This window comes from Dacryopinax primogenitus (assembly GCF_000292625.1).
Source record: "Dacryopinax primogenitus strain DJM-731 SS1 chromosome Unknown DACRYscaffold_4, whole genome shotgun sequence".
Classification (NCBI taxonomy): Eukaryota; Fungi; Basidiomycota; class Dacrymycetes; order Dacrymycetales; family Dacrymycetaceae; genus Dacryopinax; species Dacryopinax primogenitus.
The window spans coordinates 550,339-566,273 of NW_024467201.1; the positions used below are offsets into that span (position 1 = coordinate 550,339).

The 15,935-nt window shown below is 53.5% G+C and overlaps 9 protein-coding genes across 9 annotated transcripts in view; 6 read left to right on the forward strand and 3 right to left on the reverse strand.

Moving 5' to 3' along the window:
• DACRYDRAFT_20763 (uncharacterized protein) overlaps window positions 1-359 on the reverse strand; it is a 1,829-nt gene extending 1,470 nt beyond the window's left edge. Inside the window, exon 1 of the mRNA XM_040772069.1 lies at window positions 23-359. Within this exon, the coding sequence (XP_040631032.1) occupies window positions 23-47 (25 nt within the window). The 5' untranslated portion in view covers window positions 48-359. The remainder of the gene's footprint in view (window positions 1-22) is intronic.
• An 884-nt stretch (window positions 360-1,243) lies between these two features.
• DACRYDRAFT_20764 (uncharacterized protein) lies at window positions 1,244-1,855 on the forward strand. Its single transcript, XM_040772070.1, has 2 exons — window positions 1,244-1,496; window positions 1,547-1,855. The coding sequence occupies exons 1-2, from the start codon at window positions 1,389-1,391 to the stop codon at window positions 1,766-1,768; spliced, it is 330 nt and encodes a 109-aa protein (XP_040631033.1). The 5' UTR covers window positions 1,244-1,388; the 3' UTR covers window positions 1,769-1,855.
• A 267-nt stretch (window positions 1,856-2,122) lies between these two features.
• On the forward strand, window positions 2,123-2,882 carry DACRYDRAFT_20765 (uncharacterized protein). Its single transcript, XM_040772071.1, has 3 exons — window positions 2,123-2,310; window positions 2,358-2,512; window positions 2,567-2,882. The coding sequence occupies exons 1-3, from the start codon at window positions 2,238-2,240 to the stop codon at window positions 2,777-2,779; spliced, it is 441 nt and encodes a 146-aa protein (XP_040631034.1). The 5' UTR covers window positions 2,123-2,237; the 3' UTR covers window positions 2,780-2,882.
• A 333-nt stretch (window positions 2,883-3,215) lies between these two features.
• Window positions 3,216-4,006, forward strand: DACRYDRAFT_20766 (uncharacterized protein). The gene is made up of 3 exons (XM_040772072.1): window positions 3,216-3,415; window positions 3,463-3,656; window positions 3,704-4,006. Exons 1-3 carry the CDS (start codon window positions 3,334-3,336, stop codon window positions 3,902-3,904), a joined length of 477 nt encoding a protein of 158 aa, XP_040631035.1. The 5' UTR covers window positions 3,216-3,333; the 3' UTR covers window positions 3,905-4,006.
• An 886-nt stretch (window positions 4,007-4,892) lies between these two features.
• On the forward strand, window positions 4,893-5,211 carry DACRYDRAFT_48717 (uncharacterized protein; the record flags this gene model as incomplete). The annotated part of the gene is made up of 2 exons (XM_040774862.1): window positions 4,893-4,946; window positions 4,999-5,211. 2 exons carry the CDS (start codon window positions 4,893-4,895, stop codon window positions 5,209-5,211), a joined length of 267 nt encoding a protein of 88 aa, XP_040631036.1.
• Window positions 5,212-5,364: 153 nt separating this feature from the next.
• Window positions 5,365-6,994, reverse strand: DACRYDRAFT_76479 (S-adenosyl-L-methionine-dependent methyltransferase). Its single transcript, XM_040776206.1, has 6 exons — window positions 6,785-6,994; window positions 6,548-6,740; window positions 6,435-6,498; window positions 5,963-6,388; window positions 5,644-5,911; window positions 5,365-5,550 (listed from the first exon to the last, which is right to left on the reverse strand). The coding sequence occupies exons 1-6, from the start codon at window positions 6,856-6,858 to the stop codon at window positions 5,544-5,546; spliced, it is 1,032 nt and encodes a 343-aa protein (XP_040631037.1). The 5' UTR covers window positions 6,859-6,994; the 3' UTR covers window positions 5,365-5,543.
• Window positions 6,995-7,460: 466 nt separating this feature from the next.
• Window positions 7,461-11,206, forward strand: DACRYDRAFT_114545 (uncharacterized protein; the record flags this gene model as incomplete). Its single annotated transcript, XM_040769842.1, has 9 exons — window positions 7,461-8,413; window positions 8,461-8,610; window positions 8,664-8,797; window positions 8,846-9,061; window positions 9,107-9,205; window positions 9,262-9,979; window positions 10,031-10,263; window positions 10,319-11,015; window positions 11,071-11,206. 9 exons carry the CDS (start codon window positions 7,461-7,463, stop codon window positions 11,204-11,206), a joined length of 3,336 nt encoding a protein of 1,111 aa, XP_040631038.1.
• Window positions 11,207-12,697: 1,491 nt separating this feature from the next.
• Window positions 12,698-13,718, forward strand: DACRYDRAFT_114546 (uncharacterized protein; the record flags this gene model as incomplete). Its single annotated transcript, XM_040769843.1, has 4 exons — window positions 12,698-12,970; window positions 13,018-13,085; window positions 13,136-13,230; window positions 13,283-13,718. Exons 1-4 carry the CDS (start codon window positions 12,793-12,795, stop codon window positions 13,716-13,718), a joined length of 777 nt encoding a protein of 258 aa, XP_040631039.1. The 5' UTR covers window positions 12,698-12,792.
• Window positions 13,692-15,670, reverse strand: DACRYDRAFT_20769 (N-terminal nucleophile aminohydrolase). The gene is made up of 9 exons (XM_040772073.1): window positions 15,607-15,670; window positions 15,542-15,557; window positions 15,466-15,492; window positions 15,399-15,413; window positions 15,181-15,352; window positions 14,935-15,101; window positions 14,566-14,817; window positions 14,066-14,516; window positions 13,692-13,995 (listed from the first exon to the last, which is right to left on the reverse strand). Exons 1-8 carry the CDS (start codon window positions 15,607-15,609, stop codon window positions 14,350-14,352), a joined length of 819 nt encoding a protein of 272 aa, XP_040631040.1. The 5' UTR covers window positions 15,610-15,670; the 3' UTR covers window positions 13,692-13,995; window positions 14,066-14,349.
• Between the last annotated feature and the right edge of the window lie 265 nt (window positions 15,671-15,935).

Below are 15,935 nucleotides of genomic sequence, written 5' to 3' on the forward strand. Positions count from 1 at the left end.
TTCCATTTCTTGTTCTGCTTGCCTGTGTCTATGCCGCTCCTCTGCATTTTAAAATGTATGTCCATATATGACCATTGAATGGGAAGCTCCACCAATTTGGGTTAAAGGTCTGATTTCAGATCTGTAAAAAAGGTCGCCAAGATTCTATTTCCCTCGAATCCGCGGGCGTCGCCGGAACGTAGACATTGATTTCTCCCGGATGGTGCAGCACTGAGGAATGGGGCAATGACCCCTTTCTCCTATGATCTCTTGTGCTGAAATATGTCGCGCCTTCAATGGGCGGTTCGTCGACTTTCCCTCGCATGCCTTCTCTGAATGGGTAGATCTCATAATGTCATTGACCACGTGTTCAGATCTTTCGTGAGAAGGCCTTTCTATCGTGCGCATAGTGTGCCGTTATGGATTAGAGGGCGCAGTAGAGATGTCAACGCAGTCCGCAACATCATGGAGCCGGTGGAGCTCGCCTGTGACTAGCCATAAGTATGTCAAGACATAGCCATTGAAGTGGATTGCAGGCAATAAAGATAAGCAGTTAAGTTTGGGATAGATATCAATTCTTGCGGTGCGTCTGAAAGGGCAAGCATTTATCGAGTGTGTGCCAAGAGTGGCAGTGCAGGACCCTTGCGCAGCCCTGAGGCACCGGAATTTGATTCCATTAGACTATCTATGTAGCCTATATGTATATAGGGACGGATTGGCCTGCGGCAGGCCAATTCACGCCACTTTTACTATTCTCCCCTAATCGACGACTCGACACATTGAGAAGAGCATTAGACGCTCGAGAAAGTGTGTAGCCATAAAAACTATGGTGGCTATGTAGCTAATGTAGGGGTCCTGAAAGACACAACGCATACATCATGTATTCATTAGCGCTAGCGGATCAGAAGTTGGTTCCTACTTATTCATACATATCCATGCACAGAGGAACATATATTCTTGACAGGACTTGAATCTGGTGCAATTGTAAGAAATTTGTAATGAGGCCCACCATAGCATCCCAAACACATCGAGGGACCCCTATTGTAGGCAGAATATCAGGTTTTCCCCGATGCAGCGCCCTGCAAGAATGCTGGGAGTCAGCATTGCCCATGCACAGGACGTGCATGGTGCCTTGGAAACACCTCAATCGGAACTCGGAAGTGCTGTGATCATCGGATATCCTATCATGTTTGACCGGGTTGACTCTGTGCTCAATGTGCTTCAGTTCCGTTACCTGGCTGGCAGTTAAAAGGAACAGAGATACCCATCATCCATGGTTTCAAGCTCGCCATCAACTCTCTCCGCCAAAGTCCTAGTACAACAACCCATCCTCCCAGCATAACCAGACCGCGAGTAGTCGACCGTGACTAGTACCTATCCTCTCCAAGTATCGACCTTTACTATATAACATGTCCACCGGACCAACAGGCGCCGTTCCCACAGCACCTCCTCCAGCTGTAACCTCCAAGTCAGCTGATGGCGCCTACGTACCGGCAATGCAGCAGGCAGGATACTACGTTCGTCTTCCCATATAACGACCGCGATAATGCACTAACAGACACTGCAGCCGCCCAACATGCAGCCGCCCGTGTACGTCCAGGGCATGCCACCAACCGATCTGCGCGGTATATGCCTTCGGCAAGGACATGTCCCGGTCGAGTCGTTTGGCGCCATGGGTATTGTCGCTGCTATCTGTTGCTTCCCCATTGGCATCATCTGTTGTATAATGGATCGTCGGGAGCAGTGCTCTCGGTGTGGGGAGGTTTTACAGGCAGGATGCAGCAATTAGTGAATGCCGGTTCCTTCTCTCGTACTCCTTATTGGTGTTTGTTATACCCTCGGGACTTTTAGCTATAGCTTCTAGACACGTGTGATGATTGTTTTGGATAATCAGAGTTGCGAATGTAAATTTGTGCATCAGTTAAGCGGCGATGGTTATCATACTGTGTGTACTGCCCTGTGCCGACGCCGCCGGACTGTCGAAAATGAGTCCTCAAATCCGGGAACTGCGAGCTGTGCTAGAAGTCCTTCCCTCCTTTCACGCCAGGGTCGTCGAGGTACCGCGGCGCAGTGGCCAAACATGCCCCCGTTGGATTCTTGCTATTGATAGGACCCTCCGTAGCTTTCCGTCCGGGAAAGGGCACTTGGATGGCTGGCTTTTATTTGACCGCATTCTCTGACTCCTCCCGCATACCAGCGATCACATCGTACCCAACACTCCCTCCCATCGAGTAGACCAGTAATAGCAAACCCACATGATGATTGACGAGGGCAAGCCTACTCCAGCTGGTCCACCACCAGCATATACACCGCCCGTTGGTCAATCGTCTAGTGAGTTCGTCCCTGCCTTTTGGTCTCACTCCTGACCACCTCCGCAGGACCGCGGTCTACGCCAAGTCTAATGGGTCAACCGCGGCAGCCAGCGGGTGTATACAGCCCTGTACAGGATAGGGGTGTATTCGACATGAGCAGGAGTGTAGATGTTGGGCCACAAGGTCCTATTGGACAAGGGCCATATCGGCAGTATCCAGCAGTGCGTTCTTTTCTTCCCTTCCCTCTTTATTACTGTACCTAACGGTGTAATCAGCAACCAATGAACACCCCCGTGATCCTGTCTGTGAACCCCGCCGACCCGCGGAGTATCTGTGCACAACAAGGGCACATCAGATCGACCACCTTCGGCATACTAGGTGTTCTATTCGCCATCGTATGCTTTCCTATAGGCCTAGTCTGCTGTGTCATGGACCGCAGAGAACAGTGCACACGGTGCGGGGAGATATTCTACAGCGGATGCCAGTAGGGATGGAGGGTTTTGATATGCGGTTATTCTCTGTATATTGGTAATGGTGTGACTTGTGGTGTCGAGTGTACGTTATGATCTTTATGGAATGTCTATGTTTAACTACCTACGGCGCAGTGAAGATGTCATTCCATAATGACAGAATGCCTGCGGATATGCAGTATCGTTAATTTTTGACATCCGTACACGAGGTCGCTGCCTTCGTGCTCACTGCGCCCGTCCCCAACGACAGCGACGGCTTCCTCTCCAGCGGAACTCGAGCCGAGGACAACACAGCCACAGGACCCTTGCTTCTTTTTCACACGCTCATCGGGCACTCTGCGGCGCGTCATGTGATTGGCCAAGAGCTTGGGCGCTCCGTGCCTTTCCGCACGGACGCTAAGTACAAGAGACAGGGCCGCAGAGGTGCGCAGGCGACTGCAAAACCTGGAGGTATGGACGGGGAATAAAAGGCTTGTATGTCAGGTGCAGGAGCGTCAGAAACCAGTTGCATACTACAGTAACTCACTATCAGCTAACTCAACAACACCTTCGACAAACTCATCAACTCACAAATGGTTGACGGAAAAGATACGAAGGGACCTCTTGAGGAGCCTCAACAATACGAGACTCCTGCTGGACCTCCCCCTGGTGCATGTACGCCCATCTCTTTATCCTTGGGTTTGTTACTCACATCCATCTAGCCAACCCACCTCTGGCACAAACAACTCCCACACCGGGCTACGCGACCTTCCCCGGCCAGCCTATAGACCCGAGGTACAATGTCTATCCCGCCCCTGGCCCAGATCCACTAGGCTACGTCCCCATGGGGAACCGGATCGTCCTCGACCTTCCAAACGGAGTCACCGTTGGCCCAGCAGTCTATTACTACCCTAACGTGAGTGTCCCTTCATATCATCTAAGAAATGTACTGAAGCGAAGCAGGGCCTACCGGGCATCCCTGGGCCACCTGTGCAAGACCCACGCGCGATCTGCGCTGCCCAAGGTCATGTCCGGACGACGACCTTCGGTATCGTGGGCATCTTGACTGCCATAATATGTTTCCCTATTGGGTTGATATGTTGTGCACTTGACCGGCGGGAAGTGTGCGCGAGGTGTGGGGAGGTGATGTATCAGGGCTGTTAGGTTGGTTTTTGAATCGTTTTTTTTCTTCGAACCGCGTATCTTGGTAGTGCCCTTTCAGATGTATAATTTTTGTACTAAATTCTGAATCAGCGCAATCATACTGTTGTCCCGTTTCTCTGTGCCTTCAAGACGTGATGGTCTGGCCAGACATCAGCCATTGTTCCTGCTACTGGAGGAAGTCCTTCCCTAAATGACGTACGACATCTCGGGCTGTTGTTCCAGGTGTTGCTCACAGATCAACTCGCGCAGTCCGGAGCCCTGATCGGAGGACGGCAAGTGGACTGCGGCGCACGTCCGGGAAGCGCCCAGAAGCTTCGCCGGTAATCCCTGTGCACCGCCACAATTCCCCTCTTGGTTGTCGCACTCATATTCAGCATCGTAGCCGGCAGGGCCGAGGTGCACTGCGATGGCTTGAAGAGGAAGGTCCGTGCGCAACAGGTGAACAGGGGAGCACTGCGCTCTCGGGTGACTCGCCGGCCTTAAGAACAACTCGGCCGAGAGAAGGCAGCTATCAATCATCTTCTATCAGCGTTCAGTATCGCCCATACCGTCATCAATATCAGCACACTCACCGACACCTATCATGCCCAACCCTTTCACTTCAACCACCACAACCTCCTCCTCCTCCTCTCCATCATCCTCTTCATCTAAACCAATGGTCATCGTCACGGACAGCAAGTCAGCCCCAGATGTCCCGCCACCGGCGTACGATGCGCCCTCCTCACAGGGAAGCCAGGGGAGCAGCAGCCCTCCCCCTGTCCCTGCCCCCAGCCCTTTCCCCATTCCAGCAGAAGGAGGTGCCCCCCTCCCCCGTATCCCCCCTCAAGGACGAACTGATCCTCTCCCCTCAGCACCTGCCCTAGTCGGACCAAGCGCTACTCACGGGTACGGCTATTCCACTTTTCAGCCTACTGCAAAGCAGCCCGACCCGAGGGATGTTGGGTACCCGTTTGCCCAAGTGGGGGGATACCAAATAGGGCGGAAGATGATGGTTGGCGCTCCTCACCTAGATGCGGGTAGGACAGTGTACTATTATACCAATGTGCGTATCTCCTCTTATGCTGCGGTAGTAGCTTACTGACTTGAAGCGACAGCCAATGAACGGCGCGACGATAACTTCGTTCCTCCCGCCTGACCACCCTCGCAGCCTCTGCCTCCAGCAAGGACATGTGCCGATGACGACACACGGTGTCCTCGGGATCCTTGCTGCGATATTCTTCTTCCCTATTGGTGTGGTGTGTTGCATGATCGACCGGAGGTCGGTTTGCGCGCGGTGCGGGGAGGTCCTGAGTGATGGGTGCATGTAGACGTGCTCCCTTTCGCTCTTTTACTTTATTTCGCGTTTGAGTTATCTTATGCCTGGCCTCCGTTACGTTTACGATCTGTTCCCTCTCTTATGTTTTGCAGCGGGCGCATACATGCTCGCATTTACCCAGTGTAACGTTCTAGCCAAACACAATGTGCATTACGTACGCAGCCCCGCGGCACATCTAAGACATGTTGATCGATCATAACCAATCCTCGCTCTAGGTGCTCTCACTCCTCGGCCTCAGTACCTGTTTGTATGCCGGTTTATGCGATGCGTATTAGATGGGTTTTATGTGAGGAGTGTAGTGCAGGGTGAATGTAGGAGGTTGAATCAAGACCTAGACACGGTCAGTTCAGTTCATGTTTGCAAGAGGTGCCAATCCCGTCGAACACAAACAGGAGAAGGGAACGGGAAAAGGAAGCGGACGCACATCTTATACTCTATCCTATCCTGGGACGGGACTGCGCCCTGCACCTCATACTCAATATTGATATCCAAGTCCCGGTTGTTCCTCGCGTTCGGGGCGCAGGTGAGCACACCGTTGATGCTCTCTCCCTCGGAGACGGTGAGCGTGTCCCGGGTGTAGAACACGGTCTGCTTCCAGTGGGTGTATTTCGCGTGCGGGCCAGTGCTGAACTTGACCGGCTTGTGGATCGACCCGAAGGAAATGTCGAACCAGGCGAGGAAGGCGTGCACGTCTGTGGGAATAAGGTCAGCGTGCGTGAGGATTGGTGGGCAAGAAAGCTCACAGTCATTCCGCGTCGCAGTTATTGAGAACGGTGAGGTAAAGGCAAGATCCTTAACTTGGACCGTGGTCAGGTCGATGTGCTTGATCGCGTATGGGTTGGTGACGACAGCCTTGAGCTCGACGGTATCGACGAGCGGCTCCCTCAGGGCAATGTCCTTGATGCAGCTATAGTCGAACCCGTACACGTCATCCCAGAATGCGATCTTCTCTTCCTTATACTCCTGGTCCTCGATCGCAGCGATGTACAGCGTCGCGCTGTCGGGCAGGATGAGTCCACCGGGCTTGAGGTACCGGTCCCGGGCTAGGAGGACGGTGTTGAGCATGGACTCGTAGAGCAGGAAATAGCCCATCCATTCGGAGATGAGGATGTCGAACTCCTGGATCGGGAGCTCGGTTTCCTCGAGCTTGCCTTTTACTAGGGTGATCTCTGCGGCAGAGGTTAGCGAGGCCTGGGGGAGGGGAGGAGGACGCACTATCTTTAAACCCGTTCACTTCGATGATCTTTTGTGCCTGATCGATGATGTTGGACATGTCGATCTTTGCTCCCATCAGCGTCTGTCCTTAAAATAGAAGAAAGGCGACGCACACCAACAACATGCTTCGCCCCAGCCTTAGCAGCGAACATGCTCAGGATACCCGTTCCGCACCCGACATCGAGCACCGTCTTGCCCTCAAAGAGATGGCGGTTGTTGTAGATAGCGTTCCGGTAGGAGAGAGTCCGGACTTGATCCTTGAGCATCTCCTCATGGATGCCAAAGTGGGCGTATGAGTCGGCATAGCTATGACCTATCAGAAGAGCCGCAGGGATAAGCATGTGACTGACTAGTCTCGAGAGGTCATCGATTCATCCAACGCCGGAGGGCGTGAACCTGATGCGGCCTGAGCGGCAGAAGACATGTGGCCTAGTCTGACTGCGAGTGCAAGGGGTAGATGGGGTTGTGCCAGGATGTGAAAGGAATCTGCTGTACTGATGCTGACACGGACGCCTAGGTGATAGGGACCAAGTGGACTGTATGCTGTTCTCTCACTCCCCGATGATTGTCAACCAGGAAGCATTTTTTTTCTGCATACGATTTTTTGTAGAAAGAGGAACTGATCCCGCGGACGGTCTTAAGGGGAGTGGCTGTGTTAAGAATGTGACCCCAAAAAGGGGAATTCCTCCGCGCTAGAACGTGAATGGTTGAATTCGGTGCCTTGAGAGAGGGCGGTGATGGTGTTGGGCGCGTACTGAATTACATACAGAGTTCGGTCGGAAATTGACTTGCGAGGAGTATCAGTCCAACCCCTCTTCATTCTATACGTTCACCTTCACATTAACTTTTCACTTGCTTAACCATTCCGTCTGCATACCCACCACAACATTGTCTCGCTAGCGCACATCTGTGGCGCACCGGAACAGCTCGAACCCTGGCACCGACCTCCTCTCCCACCACCACGCACGCCCAACATCCCCTACCGCACTGGCGTCGTCTCCGAAAAGCGAAAAGACGCCCGCGTCGATGCCTGTAGGAGCAGAGAGCACCGGAGAGCATGGGCGAGATAGAGACCGGAGGGAGGATGGGGAGGAGGGAGAGGGACTCCCACCGCCAGCGATTGCCTCTGACGAGCGCACGTCTAAGAAGTCAAAATCCAAGATTCGGGGCAAGACCGCCTCCCGGAAGGTGTCTGGTCCACTAGGGCGAGCGCTTACCGGGCAGCGAGCGAGTACCAGCGCGGGAGGGGGAAACAAAAAAGTGACCAAGTTCGAACATTCCGAAGGGGAGAAGAAACCATTCCGAGTCCGACTTCATGAGTTCCTCAAGGTCATCTCCACTGCTGTATCTCTTTCCGACAGCCCGATCGAACCGACTGTCGAGAGCACGGAGGCGAGCAGCTATAGGGCGAACATCCAGAGGAGGGAGAGCGACTGGGGGATAGAAGAAGACCCTTCTGCCCCACCGGCAGAGGTGAACGAAGTCGTCGTAGACGCCGAGTGGGATATGGACAAGTGGGCAGATATGTCCACTACGGGAATGTCTGAGAGCGCTGGGGCACCCGCAGGCTTGGAGAACGGATCTGCCGCTCCTGGGCAGGCTCATGCAGCCCGCGCACTGGGCAACCCTCCAGACGCTCGCTCACAAGCTGGGTTTACGAATGCCAACTCGTCAGGTATTCGAGAGCTCTGGGGGCTCACGACCATCCTCCGCTGGAGACTCTACCCACGCATCGTCAGGTTCTTCGATTTGAGCTTCTACGACGCCCAGTCGGAGGACAAGTACCGCAAGGACGTATGGTTCACGCAGAAGACACTCGCCGCTATCACCGCGTGCTTTTACTTGCTTATCACGATCCTCAACTGCACCCTGGTGGGACAGCCATTCACAGAATTCAATCATATCGGCGACATCGGCGGCGGACTTGTTTTCTCCATCCCTGTACTCTTCCTAGTATTGTTCAACGTCCCGCGCATGAAGTACGTATACGCGCCTCAGAACTTCCTATTCATTGACAGCAATGCAGGTTGAGGTACTCCTGGCCGTACCAGGTCATACTCATGATCGCCACCTGGCAGTGGGCGTGGTACAACGTCTTCGACCAGTGGAACTGCGGGTTCTTCATCTCCAGATCAAACAACGCCTGTGGACAGAAAGACTTCCAACTGACACCTTTGTGCGTTCGTTTCTCATCTTTCTTGCGCTCAGGGAGGCTGACCGCATGTATAGCTACAGCGCTGCGCTGCCTTTCCTGGCACTATTTGCTTTGGGGCAGAACAGACTTTTTGGGGCGATTGCATTCATTGCCTGGGAAATTGTCAGCTCTGTGCTTATCATTCCTGTTTACAACTCTTGGACCCGCAGTACGTTATCTCTTCTCCATGTAACATGGCCGCACTCATCTTCTGCAGACACAGTCAATAGCACCATCTGGCACATCCTCCTCCTATACGTCCACTTCACGCTCGAAACCGCCGAGCGTCGCTCCTTCACCCTCCGCGAGCAACTCAAAGACCAATGCAAGGCTACACAAAAGGCGCAAGTGAATGAGCGCAAAGAGAGCGACAGCAAGAAACGGTTCGTGAGCTATATATTCCACGAGGTTCGCGTGCCTCTCAATACGGCTTGTATGCGCTTTATTTGCTTGTAAGGCGTTGCTCATTCCCGGGCAGTGCTCGCTTCCCAGAACCTGATCGGCTCGGGCGCCATTAAGAAAGAGGAGGATGTCGAGTTCCAAGCGCTGGAAGGCAGCCTCAAGATGATGTCCAAAGGTGCCTCCATCTATCCCGTCACACTGGCGCTAGTTCTGAGAGTATGACACTTGCAGTCCTGAATGACGTCCTGGATTTCAATCGTATGGACTCGGGCCGCTTCGTCACTGTCTCTAAACCATACTGTTTCCACGGTGCGATCAGGAGCATGCTTCTCCCCCTCGAGCTGAGCGCCAAATCCCGCGGTCTGACACTGACGATGCGGCTCGATCCGAAAATCGACGATATCGCGAATCGTACGGCTTACGGCGATACAGAGCAGGATGTGCAGGCTGTCAAGGACGGATGGGTGTTGGGTGACGAGATGCGCCTCCGGCAGCTGGTGACGAACCTCACTAGTAACGCTTGCAAGTTCACGAGCGAGGGTGGGCGGGTGCATGTCGAGACTAGGCTAATCATGCCACTTTCGAGGGAGGAAGTGGCACCTTTGCCAGTGTTGCTCGAGGTCGACCCTGAGACGAGCGATACCGAGGCTGTACCATCTTCTTCTCCTGCTGAGGAACGACAACAGCATCCGCTCCAGCTTATGGAATCCATCACAGAAGGCGCGAACGGATTGAATAGAGCCACGCAGTCTATACATAACCATCACCATTACCATTTGCTAGGTCACGCCGGTGGTCCGGCGCTCTACACTCCTGCGAGCGGGAGAAGCTCTATCCATAGCGGCACGCATGGTCAGCCGCATAAAACGGGCATCGTCGTGCGTATCGAGGTGCGGGATACTGGCGTGGGGATCAAACCGAGGGATCTGGTCGACAACCGGTTGTTCAGGTGCGCACCGCTGTTTCCTTCTCCTTGCCTTCGATGACTAAGGATACCCAGTCCATATGTGCAGACCGAAATTGGCAGGTTCCAAGGCGGCAAAGGCACTGGTCTCGGTCTTGCTCTGGTGAGGAATATCGTCAAGCTCTCCGGAGGTCGGCTAGGGGTCAAATCCAAGGTCGGACAGGGCAGTACTTTTTGGGTCGAGCTTGCCCTTGGGGTAGGGCCGCACGCTGTCAAGGCCCGTGATGCGGTGCCTGTGAGGTGGGACCGGTCGCCTGCTGCTGTGCCACGTAGGTTCTCCTTGGTCTCAGTTCGAATGGGTTTTGATGATATTTCGATTCACAGCGATTACGAGCATCGATTTTGCTAACTCGCCCGTTGCGCCGCTTGACACGCCGTTGATGAGCTCACTTACTCCGCCCCTGCCAAACGAGCCCAGCATGCCGCTCAAACCGCTTGGCGCAGACGTTCACGCATTCTTGGATCCTCTCACGGAGAAGGTCGTCGTCCCGCCCAAAGTACAAGGGCCGGAGATGGAGACACCCACGGCTGTGAACGGTACCGACGCACACGAACCACCGGCAACTGTGACGGTGCAGCAGGTTACAGAGCCGCCGCAAGATGCACAGGAGCGGCCTCTGCCAATCCTGGTCGTGGACGACGACGTGCTCACGCGGAGACTCATGTCCCGTATGCTGACGCGTATCGGTTGTACAGTTGAGTTGGCCGAAAATGGGCTCGTGGCGCTGGATTATCTTATCGGACCTGGTGCGCATACGCAAGCTGTCACACCTCGAAGATTGCCCTCTTCTACCACTCCGAGTGCGCTAGTGACTCCTTCGTCCGACCATACCACGGAGCCGATCATGATCGACGAGCACAAATATGCGGTCGTTTTTCTCGATAACCAAATGCCGCTGTATTCTGGAGTGCAGGTTGTGGAGCATCTTCGACTATTGGGACGGACAACCTTTGTTGTCGGAGTGACGGGCAACGCCCTGCAAGAGGATCAGAAAGAGTATCTCGAAGCGGGAGTAGACAAGTGAGTTACTCCTAAATTTGATTCTAGACGACCTTCTGACAGTGGATTTCTTCAGAATCCTAACAAAACCGGTCCTGGAAAAGGATCTCCGGAACGTCGTCGCCATTGCGCGAGAGCGACATCGACAGCTTAAAGGGGGCGTCGATCCGGATCGAGGTCCAACAGGCCCATCCAATCCTCCGCCCTCATAGGCGACTTATCATCTTGTCAATCTATCTAGATTCTACTTCTCTGGCATCTGGTATTATCTCATTCATGTGGAGGCACAAGCACGAGGGAAGTCGCGTGATCGAGCTTCATATGGATCTGTACTCATACTTACCTTTGCACTGTACTATACCTGCATCGTCTTGTTGATCTTCTATTCTGATTGTAGCGCCACACATATAATGCATGTTTCCCTCCCTGTTATCAATTGCGCTGCGCAACGGACATCAATGCAGCATCGCCGAGAGGAGCCTTGACATGTTATTGCGAATATCAACAAAAGGGTAATTCATATACATCCTGGCCCTTGCAGCAACGGTAACGAAACACATTATCCCCTTTGAACACACGGACGTATTCTCTATAGATTATCCATTCCCTGCTGACAGCTCATGAGAGGACCGGACCAATACCCAATCCCTGGGTCTTGAAACAGACTGCCACACCGCGCGTTGGACAGGTCGAGTGACGTCAGTAACTGAATGGTTTCGAAGGTTGGGAATGGAGGCTTCTGAGGTGGAGGTGGGCGTGGGAGTCCAGGGCGTTTAGTAGGGTTAGGACCCCCGACCGGAGCTTGGGTTGGAAGAGGGGGGTTTGTTGTTTAAAGATAGACTTGGAGGTTGGCCTGGTTCTTGTGTCCGAAGGGCGTGTTGGGGTGGTCTCCCACTGCCGTTGTAAAACAAAATAGAGCCATAGAGACCTCAGATGGTTGGCTTAATCTCGTCTTCCTGTGGAGTATGGCATGAGGGGGTGGGGCCTATAGAACGAGGTTTTGACTGGAAGAAGAGCATGCAACGAGTGCAACAACAAGCCCGGTTTGGTATATAACCAGAAATGGGGATCATTACTAAAGGTGTCAGGGGTCCATACATTCAAGAAAGGTGATGCATTTTATCGGGCGAGCCTCCGCGCCCTTAGACTTTTAGGGGGAGACAGGATCAGCACAGCGGGGCATGTTCGTGCTACGTCATGGCCCCTGGCTTCTTGCTTCTGTTCTGATGGAGGATAAGCTAACGATCGCTGGTGAGGACGAGGGCTGTTCGAGCGTCTGTTGGAGGTAGAGGGGCATTGTTGGGAAGGTGTTTCCCTAAGAGTTGGTAAGGGAGAGGTGCGTATCGTGTGTGCGGTGCTGCTATCCAAGTGGAGTTATGTGAGTGTGTTCTGGAGTGGTCGAGGAAGAGGAAGCGAAGCCCCTGGAGGTACGTGCCTTGTGGTCCTGTGCTCCCGGGTGTCGCTGTCTGAATGACACGGGAGCATAGAAGCACTGTCGAGAGGGGGAGACAAAGACGTCATCGTCGACGATGTTTAATGGTTCTCTGCCTGCAAGGTGAGGTCACGGTAGGGGACGTGCGTGCACAGGAAGGAGGGGCAGCAAGCAGTTCATCCCCCGACCTGATGGGGGTCCATTCACCCTGCAAACAGGGACTCGGCATAATGGTCTCCACTAACAATCATTCATCCCCTGCTGGCTGCCCTCCTCCTCCTCTCCCCTCCTCCTTTCATCACCTCCATCCTTCCCTCCTCACCACCTCCTCTGTTGCCCACTGTGTATCGCGCATACCGAGCAACGATGCCCCCGCCGCTCTCGTTTGAGCGCAACGGGCAGCGTATATTCATCCTCAACCCTCCTGACGACTCCACAACGCCTCCACCCTCCGCCACAGGCACCAATTTCCAAGACACCGATGACGGACTCCTATCCTCGCCAACTGACACTGCTCGGGATGGGGAGTTCTTCGGTTCTAAAGGTACGCCATGCTTGTGCCAATGGAGTTATTTACTCACATCAGTCAAGACGCGGCGAGGAAGATCTACCAATGTGATGTATGCTTGAAATCCTTCACGACCTCGGGCCATCTTACCGTACATTCATCATTCTCACCCCCAAAGCCCATCCCCTGACAATTCTGCAGAGGCACGCACGCATACATACAGGGATCAAGCCACATGTATGCCCCTACCCAGGGTGCGATAAAGACTGCAGCAGGATGGACAACCTAATCCAACAGTGAGTGCCGACTTCTTTGCTATCATATATGCGTGCTAACTGTTGCTCACAGCTATCGGGTTCATGTGCCTAGAGAGGATCGCGGCCGTGGCAACTCTTTCATCCGCACCTGTATGATCGACCTGATGGCAACGAAAGCTGGATCCCCTTCCCAACAGGGCAAGGTATCCGTAGAACGTTCTGGCAACTCGCTTGTAGCTCGTAAGACTGTCGACATCGACCAGTCGTCCAATGCGGCTAGATCGCCCGAGGAGGTGACAAGGCGGTCGTCCTTCGCTTCCAGAAGTGAAGACCGCGTGCCCTTCTCACCCGGTAGCAGCCGTTCTCCAACGCTCGCCTCTCCAGCTGAATCTGCGATGAGTGGAGCCACCGCTGCCGTGATCACGTCGACAAACGAAGAAGACGCGAAGCTACTGGTGTCGCTCTGGCAGCTTCCCGCCTCCCCGCACAAGGAGTCTTTCCTTCGCGGCAATTACGCCTCCAATTGATCTATTCTGCCTTTCTGGAACGACATGACCAACTTCCGAGAAATTGTATCGATATCTCTGTCTTTCTCTCTTGGCTCTTGGTTGCTTTGGGCATCACGGTCCAAGCACGTGGACGCAATCGAACACGAATACGCCGAACACTCACCCGCCCTTCCCGCTGTTATCAATCGAAATCACGCTAGACCGTCCAAGCTCGAATGTGGTCTGTCAACTTCGCTGACTTGACCGCATCAGCGGGATAGTCAAACCCGCTCTGCTTTGTATATGCATGAACGGTCTGTTCTTTTCTGTTGTATCGCTATAGGCAACAGATGTACTGACATATGGAATACATCTGTGATGCAGGTACCAATTCTCCCGTCCTGCGCTCATTTACGCATGGCGCCACGCTCATGCTGTGCATGGGGATGTACCAACCAATTTCGACCTCTTGACGACAACGACTGCCCTCAGATTAGCAAGGACAATGTACTGCACTACGTAAGTTCCCCTAGCAGGACACTCGACAACTGCGCTCCTGTACAACCACTTCTGTTGGCAATCTTGTATCTTTACCATTCTTTCCCATGGAGCAGTCATTTGTTATAGAATGAACGGAAAACAATGTACATTAGAATTATCATCCTGTCGGCTAATGTACAACCAGCAGGCCGTCCCGGCTGCGCATCTCGGTCGCCTCAGCGTCCTCCACCTTAGCGAGCCCGTGTTTGGAAAGCAGAGCGTCCACCTCCGCCGGACGGTAGATCTTGGCAATGGGTCGCTTGGTCTGTGGGTCGATAGTGAGGGTGGCGAATTCCACTGGGGTGAGATTAAGCCCACGCCTCGATATGCAGCTGGCCAAACTTACGTTTCTCACTACTCAAACTAGTCGAGTCCATCGTCTTGCTCATCGTCCTCAAAACCAATCCAATAGCGTCCTCCAACCCGATCGTATCCTTATACTCCTGCTTGAGCAAGCTCTGCGCAGTCCCGTTGTTCGCCCCGATGCAGGTCGCCTTCCATCCAGAGTAGTTCCCCGAGGGGTCGGAATGGTACAGCTGGAATTGGTAGTGCGGGTCCCAGCCGGCGTAGAGAAGGGAGACGCCGAAGGGGCGGAGACCTGGAACAAGGGAGGGTAAGGGGTCAGGGACTCGTTCCATCAAAAGAGAAGAAGGTATTGCCCAATCCTACGGGCAGGGGGAAAGGAAAAGGAGCAATAATTGAGAAGTGGGCGCACCTCCGTACTGCGTATACCCCTGCTTCAGATCACAAAGCCGCTGTGCGAGCTGCTCGACGGGGATGTCCTCGTTATACGAGAAAAGGTGGCGCTGCGCTGCTGAACGGGCATAGTTGATCAGCGAGTTGGCGTCTGCTGTCAGTCCGGCTACACCGGCGATCACATTTCTGTATTGCAGGTTAGCGCCTATTCACACAGGGGGCTAGGGCGGGGAAAAGAAAGTCGAAAGTGGTAGCGAGGACGTACGTATTGAGCAGGAAGATCTTTTCCCCTGACCCTCCGTACCCGCCCTCTTTTGCTACGGATAGATCGAGCAGCTTGCCAGTCACTTTCTTTTCCGCAGCAAGGACGACACCGTCTGTTGCAAGCACGCCAAGGACGGTTCCGGCGTGGGAGATGGCTTCCATCGCATACTCAACTGCACGGAGTTAGGAAAGAAAAAAAGGAAAGGGAGGGAAACTTGCTTTGATATAAGCGACCTGGTAAGTGAGTTAGTGCCTGTCATCGTGAGAGAAGGAGATGTATGCTCACCTTCCGGAGAGAAGATCGTTGTTCGACCTGGGGAATGTCGTCAGCCTCGTCCATACCTACATGAGCATGAACATACTGTCGTATCTCCGAGCCTGGTATACCGTCAATTATTCAGTTTTCCTAGCATATACAAGTACTCACCATGTTGGATTTTGGGTTCTACAATGAGATGGTGGTGTAGAGAGAGCTGAAAGATGTTGGACTTGTGTAGCCTACCAGGGACGCGCGTTAGTCGCAACGCGCGTCCCTCGATCTTACAACTGGAAATGCTCCCGGCTTTCAGCCATGATCGACTCTTTCTGCAACCACCACTTTTGAAGAACATTGCTGATAATTTGGATATGGAAATCACTATGTCCTGTTCTGGTACCGTCTAAAACTGGATTGAAAAGACTTCTAGAGCTGGATCCAGCTGCTGTGCATACTACCTGATCACAACTCCGGAACATACCGTATCTTTGATTCGACGG